The sequence below is a fragment of the Mya arenaria genome, chromosome 13 (genome assembly GCF_026914265.1).
Source record: "Mya arenaria isolate MELC-2E11 chromosome 13, ASM2691426v1".
NCBI lineage: Eukaryota > Metazoa > Mollusca > Bivalvia > Myida > Myidae > Mya > Mya arenaria.
Window position 1 is genome coordinate 36,048,204 of NC_069134.1, and position 9,857 is coordinate 36,058,060.

Sequence of the window (9,857 nt, forward strand, 5' to 3'; positions counted from 1 at the left end):
GTTACAGTCACAGATTTCTTTCAGAAACAGATGCATTACAGTAACAGATACCTTACAGAAACAGATACGTTGTAGTAACATATACCTTACAGAAACAGATAAGTTACAGTAACAGATACGTTACAGAAACAGATACGTTACAGTAACAGATACGTTGTAGTAACAGTACGTTGCAGTAACAGATAGTTAGAAAAAAAATTAAAATTATTTAAGAAAAGTCATAATAAATCATTATTAAGTGATGTATCTATTAGTAGACATCAGTCACTAAGCTAAGACTTACAATATATATATGATGGTAAATGTACAATAAGAAATTATTTTTCGCAGAAAACTTGTTTCTTTGAAATAAAATTTTGGAATCACAATATTTGAATATTTTTTTCTCATCCCAACTTACTTCTAAATCTGTGACATATTTTTTTAGAAGAACATCTCGTTCTTTTTCGTTTATGATATATATACAGTTGTTCCATCTAAAATAAGACAAAAATCAATTTATTTTGATTTACTTAAGACACAATAAGTTTAAATGTTTGCATAAACAGTAACAAACGTAAATAAGAACATTTGGCAAGACATGAAATTACACATATCAATAATAAAATAATAAAAAAGAAGCCCTATTTTACACTGGTGCTTAAAAATCGATGAAAATATAAGGTAATAGTCATGAAGTCAGCTGTTACAAAGAGAACTTACAAATACTGCTTGACAATTTACTGTTGTTCTAATTCAAACTACTGTATCAGGTCGGTGTTTAACTCCTTCATTATTCATTTAAAAAACAGGTTTACAAAATTAACAATTACATGTAATGTATAGCAATAATATCATATTGTTGTCCCTGAATTTATCACAGTGTTAATGACTGTGTTTGTGACCATCATTTCCTTGCGTATTTAGTTTCATCAAACTAGTAGTTTTGATTTCTTCCAATGAGAGAAAATGAAACTCCGTCATTATGCTGTGTGGACCTTGTGGTAGATAAACAACATTGAAACTGACTATAATAATATTTTCTCATGTTTACCACCCTAGTCAAGATTTGATTCCATTTTTCTCATGTTCACTACCCTAGTAAAGTTTTGGTTCCTTCTTTCATTTTTGTTTTTGTCATAGATTCCTTATTAGGAGAAAAAAGAAACTCCAAGACAGCCACTAACTGAGTTACATATAAACTCCTATGGTAAACAGACCTAGTTAAGTTTGGAATTTTACAATAGTAAATAATAATACACAACATTAAAAGGGACTATAATGGTAGTTTTTCTTTGGTTTACCAACCTAGTAAAGTTTTAATGCCTTCATTTATTTCTGTTCTAGTCATTGATTTCTTTTGATGAGAAAAATAACAAGAGAACCACTGACTAAGTGACATATATAGTTCACGGACGTAGTAAAGTTTGGATTTTTTTAAATAGTAGAGAGAAAAGACAAAATTGAAACTGACTATAATGATTTTTTTCTCTGGTTCACCACCCTTGACAAGTTTTGATTCCTCCATTTATTTCTGATTTTGTCCATGAAACAGTATCACAGCATCACTGTCCATGTTTGTACTGGTCTTCAGTTAATGGTTCTAAAACAGTTTTGATTTCTTCTGATGTGTATAATATAATATCATGGCCACTATAGTTGTGTTGAGTGTGGCTCCACAGGAAAAGTTCAAAACAATGAACCAGTCACCTGTCTGCACTATGTTTGTCAGCACTCGGACTGAAAAAAGAAAGACAAATCAAAACATTAATAAGAGCCCCACTGAGGGAAAAAGGGGCATATGCCAGCAATTATTACAGCCAGATATGGGCCTTTCTATACATGTGGGCATTGTCATTGACAACATGTGTACCAAGTTTCATTTGAATATCTTTGATTTTTCTTAGTTAAGACCAAGTCTTAGGTTTTTGTACTCTGACGACACCAAAGGTGAAATATTAAATGGATATCAAATTTCATTTAACATTTGAACAGTTGTGGAGTTATGGCCAATGTTACTTTTTTCATAACAATGGTGACCACAACTGCACCAAGGTTATGACAATAATTTCGACTTTTTCATCGAAAAATAGACAGACTTAAAATGCCATAAACAGAAAGAATGTTCAACTGAAAAAGCTGGTAGTTCAAGATACCCTCCTTACATAAATGAATAGAAGTACAAACTTAGTATGAGACCGAAAACGATATTTTTGTAGAACGAAATCTACTGCTTAAAAATTGAGAGGGAATCTTGAAGACTATGGAGCAAGGGAGACAGTCAACACTGCATGGCAAAATGAACCAATGAAAGGTTATTCGGAATAAAGTCAATATGCAGCCTATCATACACACTTGTAAGTCATTCCCTATTAATATTCAAACATTATTTAAATCTAATTATTGGGGTAACAGCCAATAAAACAGTCAGTAAAAACAGGGTAAACTGGGAGTTAAACACGTAACTTTCTATGATCTTAAACCCCACCTTTGTCCCAATATTTATCAAAAAAGGCAAATTTAAACCCAATAAATTTATAACCTTTGTAAGCCCTATAAAAACATCATTACCAAAGCATCCATATCCTGCTATACTCCAGGTCATGGCACTTAGACGCCCAGGTTCTTTCTGTCTGTAGAGGTCCAGAATCTGTGCGAACTTACTGGAAACCCCTAATGGTGTACATAGGACCTGAATATAATTCAAATAAGTTTCAATTACTATGGCTGTCCAGTTAGTGTCCAGTTACTATGCATGAATATTCAGCTTACACATTTTATAAGGTCGCTCCACAGAGCCTTTTTTAGTGATTGGTTTACGAGATCGTACTGGAGACGGAAATGATTGATTTTAGCCTTTCGATTGTAAGTGTATGCATAGAAATGTGTGTTTGGTCTGAATGAAGTCTTTAAAGTCATAAAAAACTTATTTAAATATGACAATAAAACAGACAAAAACAACAAAACCTGGTTACTTATACAATCAGTAAATATTGTTCATATTATCAGTATTTGGTCATAAAACCACTTTTATATATATATCACTTCAGAACAAACACTGGGTCAAAGAATGCAAAGTGTCAGCCTCATGAATTAAAGCTGCACTCTCACAGATTGACAGTTTTGACATATTTTTTAAATTTTTGTTTAGAAATCAGCTGATTTTAGCACCATTGCCTTAAATTCAGTAATAAAAGATAACTCGATCAGAATAAAACAGATCTCAACTGTTTGGAAAACTGCGGAAATTTTCATTTTCCTTCCAGCTTGAGAAGCTTGAGTAATGCTTTTAGCCATAAGGCATCAATTTTTGAACGCAAATATTAAAAGCTGTGAGCTGATCATTTATCAGCTTTATATCACCGGTTTATAGACATTTACGCAAATTTTGGTTCATTCCAAGACAAAAACAGTTGTTAAAACGGTCAATCTGTGAGAGTGCCACTTTAAAGCCTCAAGGACTGATGCTTTTTTAATTCTTATACTGAAACATTCAAAGAAAGTTAATATTTTTATATTCAAATATATGAATTTGCAAATTTCACCTTTTACAAAAAGCTTAATTGCTTGGTAATCGATCATACATGATTGATATAGAACAGAAAATTAAAGATATCCCCATAAGGTTCCAGCAGGACCCTTAAAGCTGCACTCTCACAGAGTTACCGTTTTTACAACTTATTATTATTTATTTTTTTTCTTGGAAAGAACAAATTTTTGGGTAAATATCAGCAACCCAGTGATAATGGATTGCTGACAAAAGATCAGAGGGCAGATTTGCATATTTCCATTCGAAAATTAATGTTTTATGGCTAATACAATTACTAACGATTTAAGAAAAATGCATAAAACATGAATTTTTTTATCTTAAATGTAAAAATCTGCAATCTAACTTTGTGTCAGCAGTCTTATAGTCGTATATCACTGGTTTCCATGGATTTTCGCAAAAATTGGCTTGTTCAATCTGTGAGAGACTGCAGCTTTAAGCTGTTTCTTCCATAATTACCATGGGATCATTATAAAGTGATTTGTGTAGCTATATTCACAGCCAGATGGTAAATATACCATGACATTGGTAACATAATTTCATAAATGGTTATTGTAAACTGAATTAATAGGTTCGAAAGCAGTACTTACAATAACAGATTTTAAGACAATGTCAGGAACTACTCTGTAAGCAATTGAAGAAAACAGGGTCATATATCTGAGAGGATGTTATTAAGGAATTGTGTTAAGATTATAAGTATGAAATATATTAGGTTTATTTCAAAAGTTTATGGACAACAAACAAGTAAGACTGTTAGTACAATTGCTTTAAAGGGAGTCGTTCAACAATCTTGAAATTTTTATTACTTCTATGAATAAACACAAACAGCAACTGGCAGACACTTATTCGAACAGAATTTTGTAAATCAAAGCATAAAATAAATCATTGTTCAATAGCGTATCTCAGAAATGGATTTCGGCAAATTAGAACATTTTCAGTCACATTCTTATATAATTATCAACAAAAGAGCTCTGAGTTTATCTTTTGAGGATATTTTATAATTGTAGCATTTTGTTGACCTTTTTTTATGAAATTAAATTTGTCTATGTTTGACCTTATAAGATATGATCGAGTCCCTTTAATATTGAATACCAGATTTTGCAGGAGTGTAAGAGTTTTAAGTATTTCTATTAACATAGTAATTAAAAATGTGCGAGGAAAAAGTCTTACTTAATTATTTTTTATACCAAATATAAATACAAATTTATTGTTACGGGTAGTTATGAATGTGTGAAAATTGCCATATTGAAAGCTCAGCAACAACAGTGAGCGAAACATTTGAAACCTTTAAATTGGAGCTTTGTTCTATGAAGGACTGGGGTGGTATTCATAAAACTTCTCAAGTCATTTCTTAACTTAAGTCGCTTTACAAATTTTAGGATCTCTTTAGTCATATGAAATAGCAAATTAAGAGTTTCCAAAATATATTATTTTATTGACAATATTGAAAAAAAAATATTTAAAAACACTTAAACAAATTTCTTTTAATTTAATTCGACTATGGAAGTTTTAAAAAATCAACTAAAGCTAGGAAGTGATTAAAGATGCTAAATATGAATTTGGCCCCTGGAATGCTACATGCATGTCCAATGTCCATCTAAGCATAGTCAAGTAATTCACGGGCTTTCAAGTGACCAATAACAAAAAGTAGGGATAAAAGGACTTTTTTGAAAAAGTAGGGTAAAATAGGGATATTAAGAGCAAAAAGTAGGGATAGTGGAGCTCTTTACTTATCTTTTCGGATGCAAATAAATGACTATTAAACCTATTCATCAATTGTAATTTACATGTATTTATCTTTGCTTAGAAACCATTACTTCAAGAGTGATTCAGCCAAAAGATGAGGAGATAAACCCGAAAAAGGGTGTCTCTGACCTTTTTCTTTTCATAGAACCCCTCTTGCAGCACTGGAGACGTGCAACAAACTAATCCTACAAAAATACTAGAAATGGCTTCTTATTAAAATCAAGATTTAGATAATTTCAAACAATGCTTTTGGTTTAAACTTTTCTATAATTTCTCGAACTTTTTTTTATAAAAAGTAGGGATAATAGGGCTTTTTTCAAGAAAAAGTAGGGAAAAGTAGGAGCCTAACAAAAAAGTAGGGAAAAAGAAGGCAACGAAGGGGCCTGCTTGAAAGCCTGAATTCAGAACTGATGCACCAAAAGAGAATGCCAATGTTTTATTATAGAAATGGACCCTAAATGGCCCTGCGCCAATAAACGAATACACAGGAAATTGGCCTCTATTGTGATACCAGTGCAATTAGCAGAAGATGCACAGCAGGGGATTATCATGCCAAACATTCCTTAAACTAGGCCTTTTAGGCCAAGATTGAAGTTTTGCATGATTGTGATGGTGTCGTCTATAATGTCACCAAGGCTACGACAATACCTCAACTATTTTTTCCTTAAAAAGAGGCAAATGTATTATTATACATGAAAGATACACTGCAAGGATGAGGATGACTTTTGGCGACAGAAGATCTCGTGTGTACACAATCAAAGCCAACATGAAGAAATCTGCGGAAAAAAATGATTTTGTAATTAATTATGCTTCCATTTCTTTTTATTAAATAATCATAAGACATAACCCATGTGTTATGTGCAATAACACTGGTTAGAACATACTTCTGGCATCATTATCAAGGAAAATTTGTTTGCTAATGTATAATATTAAGATATAGGAATTAAGAATGAAGTTGTATGCAAACTGTATGTCATAGGGCAGTTGATCAATTTGGAGATTACTAGCTTACTAGTTTGAGCATTGCAAGATAGAAAATTATCATTATTTAAGTGTAGTTTTAACACTAAAATTACAGTAATGTAAATCTACTATCTTGCAATACTGAACTCTAGTAAGCTCCAAATTCATCAACTGCATTATGCAGTCCAGTCAATTGTAACCATGGCCCCTCATGTCCGGGGAATAGTGGGGACTTTGACTTTCAGGCCAGCCAACCCCGGGTAAAATCCCTGCCCTGCGAGAACAAACAAATGGTATAATCCCTGCCAAATGCCCCACACCCCAGGGACCCTAGGTAAGACCCATTCCCGCTATATTTTGCGTGAAGACAAAACCACGGCATTCAGGTGGCACTGCGGGGCCACCTGAAAGGTAAAAACATGGCCCATTTCGCCGGCTTACCCCGGTTTACCCCCAGACCTGGGGGGGGGGGGGGGGGGGGGGGGCATGGTTACAATTGACTGGTGCATTACAACAGGTACTGAAATAGATTGATATTCAGTGTCAGTCTGTTGCAGTGCATTTCATTTGAATCAAACTGGAAATTCAGTCAGCATTTTAAGATCACCCGTGTAATTGTCAGTAAAGAGCTACAGGAAGAAATGTTTAAAGTTGATTTTTCAAAAGAGATTACGGTAGGCTGATTGTTCATAACTTTGTTAATGCCAGTGTTGTTAACTTCAAAATCTTAACTGCACTGAAAGTTTAATGGATACACATATGATCTACATTATTTCTAACAAAATTTGAGACAATTGTTTCAATTGTACTGGTTTTAGTCAAGTAATTTTGAGAACATCAAAAATTATTTCAAATAAGCTTTTGAAGTTAACACCAATGACATTAACAATATTGTTAACTTCAAAAAAGTTTTGAACAGTCGACCCAGTGTCATCTTATGGTTCTCAAGCTTTTAAGGGGTTGAATCTTACTTTGTACAAGAAGAAAAGCTGTTTCAAGGTATGTTGTAACCGGATACTCCATTGCAAAACTGTAGGACAACATTATTGAATACCTGAAATATATAAAACAAGAGATGTGTGTAAATCCTTATGCCCTCTTTTGCCAAACTTAATAACAAAAGTAGTGAATACAAACAAGAGATGTGTTTATTATATATGCTTTTCAGTGGTTTATAGAGATTTATCTAAAAAGGAAATTTCACTGTTTTAAACAGTGAAATAACTTTTTGATATTTTATAGATATAATTTTTTAGCTGGCCCTTAATTCCAAATTAACCATCAGCATGTACAGGAGTGGGACACAAATTCAACGACTTAATTTCCAAAATGAAGTTTTGTTCACATATGAACTGGCACCTTTTCTGAAAAACAACAATAAAATGTTATTTGTAGTCTTTTAAATCATATATATAATAAAAAGAAAAAATCTTGTTGGTTTCAGTTTAAGATTGCTATATATTTCACCCTGTTAGATCAAATGTGAATATTTCACTTGTGGTTACGCCATGAGTGAAATATATAGCTTTTGGTGCTCACTCGGTAAAATATATTATGATCTTACACTGAAACAATCAATTATCCTCTATGTTTAACAATATCTCAATAGCACAACTTCATGAACAAATATGAAATGTCTGAAAGATATATATAAAACAAGAGATCTTAGTAAAACAGGTTGCCCTTTAGTGCTGCTTAGTGTCAGAAACAAAACATATAAAATGCTGTTTTAGAAACTAAGGGGAGGTAACTGCTTAAACACTGCAAATAGCATATTTGAAACTCCGGGAAGCAACTCTGTATAGATATTGAAAATAAGAGGCATTATATTTTGAAAGGGAAGTAACTCAATGCAAAATGTACAACAAAAAAAACCCACATAAAAGCTTGAATTACATGTATGGTGAAAAGGCCCTGATAATATATGAAGACCCAGACTAAAGTAATGCTGGATTTCAAGTACGTTGTCATAAAGAGATAGTATATTTATCAATGTCGCATAGTTTTTAATTTATTTTTGTTTTTCACTGAACACAAAAAAGTAGTACATATATAAAATTACTGAAGTTACAAAGTGTCTTAAATCAGGGACAAGAAAGGTTCCCTAGCCAATTGGCAGTGGTAATCCTGTCAGAAAATTGGGTGTCTCGGGTAACCGTTAGTGACCAGAAGTAAATGCATATATATTTAATTTTCTTCCTAGGCTTGGAAGCTGTGTGCACATTATGCGATATCATAGATATGGTTGAAAAGTAATAGTTTTACAAGTTACCATGAACTACATGTCAATCAGAATGGACGCACGTTATGCGATATCCTAGATATGGTTGGAAAGTAATAGTTTTACAAGTTACCATGAACTACATGTCAATCAGAATGGACCTACATTTCACACATCAACTACAATCCAGTGGCAGATCCAGGATTCAACATAAGAGGATTCAATGTTACTCAGAGGCGTAAGCTTTTGACTGAATACACCCCTCCCTCAGAACTGAAATTTATTTGGTTTATAGTGTTAACAGGGTTTTTTCCTAGCTGCAATAATGAGCGATCAGGGATACTTTTTTTATTATTTTGACATTTCTTATGTATCCGCTACAACTCTCTACCATTAAAAAGTGGGCGAAAAAATGTATATATAGTAATATTATGCACCAGTCAATTGTAACCACCGCCACCCAGGTCCGGGGTACACTGGGGATAGCAAGGGAAATGGGCTGTGTTTTACCTTTCAGGTGGCCCTACAGTGTCGGGTGAATGCGGTGGTTTTGTCTGCGCTTTAAATATAGTGGGGAATGAGCCTTACCTAGGGTCCCAGGGGTGCGGGGGCATTTGTGGGGACTTTACCATCTTTTCCTCTACGCAGGGCGGGGATTTTAGCTGGGGTTGGCTGGACCGAAAATGTCAAAGTCCCCAATATTCCCCAGACCTGGGGGGGGGGGGGGGGGGGCGTGGTTACAATTGACTGGTGCATTATGCATGGATGTTGAATAATAATGACTGTGAAATTGTGGCCACGAGGATTCTCTGCGCAAGGACCGTTCGCTATTTTTTTGCTGGGATGATGGACATCTCGAGTCTGTCATAGTAAAAAAATCGTCAAAAGACTTGTTGATGGTCAATTAGGTGAACACCATGATGGACCACATCATTAGTGTGTAAAAAAAATGCAGCATACCCGGTCTGTTCAAGAAGAACACTTTTCAAGCTTATCCCATGTGTGTTCCCTGTTTTGAAAGCACTCCATATCTGTGGTACTTTCATTATGATACATAGTGATACCACTGTTAAACTTAAGAAATTACACAAATCTTCTGTAGACGCCCACATTTTTTTTATCTACTTTTTGTCACAATTCAATTTTGCACAAGACGCCAACGATCGAAAACAATTTAACTTAACTGAATAGACAGCAATTCAATTCTGGATTTATTCTAACAAAAAATAATTATGTTCTTAATAAAACAGACACATATGCTGCAAAATGAAAATATGATTTAAAGTGAAAGTGAAAGAAGGTTTTGATCGTATTCATGTAAGCGCTTGCCTAATATTTTTTATTCACCTCTGAATATTGAAATTTATTCTCAAATATTATATTTCAATTATTTGAAGAAAA

At 33.5% G+C, this 9,857-nt stretch overlaps 1 protein-coding gene across 2 annotated transcripts; it reads right to left on the reverse strand.

Moving 5' to 3' along the window:
- Positions 1-492: 492 nt before the first annotated feature.
- LOC128213978 (solute carrier family 66 member 3-like) lies at positions 493-9,759 on the reverse strand. Of its 2 annotated transcripts, XM_052920126.1 has the most exons (6): positions 9,417-9,759; positions 7,207-7,289; positions 5,976-6,048; positions 4,117-4,183; positions 2,551-2,671; positions 493-1,719 (listed from the first exon to the last, which is right to left on the reverse strand). In XM_052920126.1, the coding sequence occupies exons 1-6, from the start codon at positions 9,566-9,568 to the stop codon at positions 1,583-1,585; spliced, it is 633 nt and encodes a 210-aa protein (XP_052776086.1). In that variant the 5' UTR covers positions 9,569-9,759; the 3' UTR covers positions 493-1,582. The 2 variants fall into 2 exon arrangements, with proteins under 2 accessions (XP_052776086.1, XP_052776087.1); XM_052920127.1 differs by lacking the exon at positions 4,117-4,183 and having other exon boundaries at positions 2,551-2,652; positions 5,965-6,048.
- Positions 9,760-9,857: the final 98 nt, after the last annotated feature.

What these genes read in the sequence shown, in the direction of transcription:
- LOC128213978 (XM_052920126.1), bottom strand. Translation starts at nt 9,568, where the DNA reads ATGTGGGCGTCTACAGAAGATTTGTGTAATTTCTTAAGTTTAACAGTG. An exon ending in AGCTTTTCTTCTTGTACAAA is followed by an intron (nt 6,049 to 7,206) that starts GTAAGATTCAAC and finishes TTTTTTCCGCAG; the next exon opens with ATTTCTTCATGTTGGCTTTG. An exon ending in GTCATCCTCATCCTTGCAGT is followed by an intron (nt 4,184 to 5,975) that starts GTATCTTTCATG and finishes ACATCCTCTCAG; the next exon opens with ATATATGACCCTGTTTTCTT.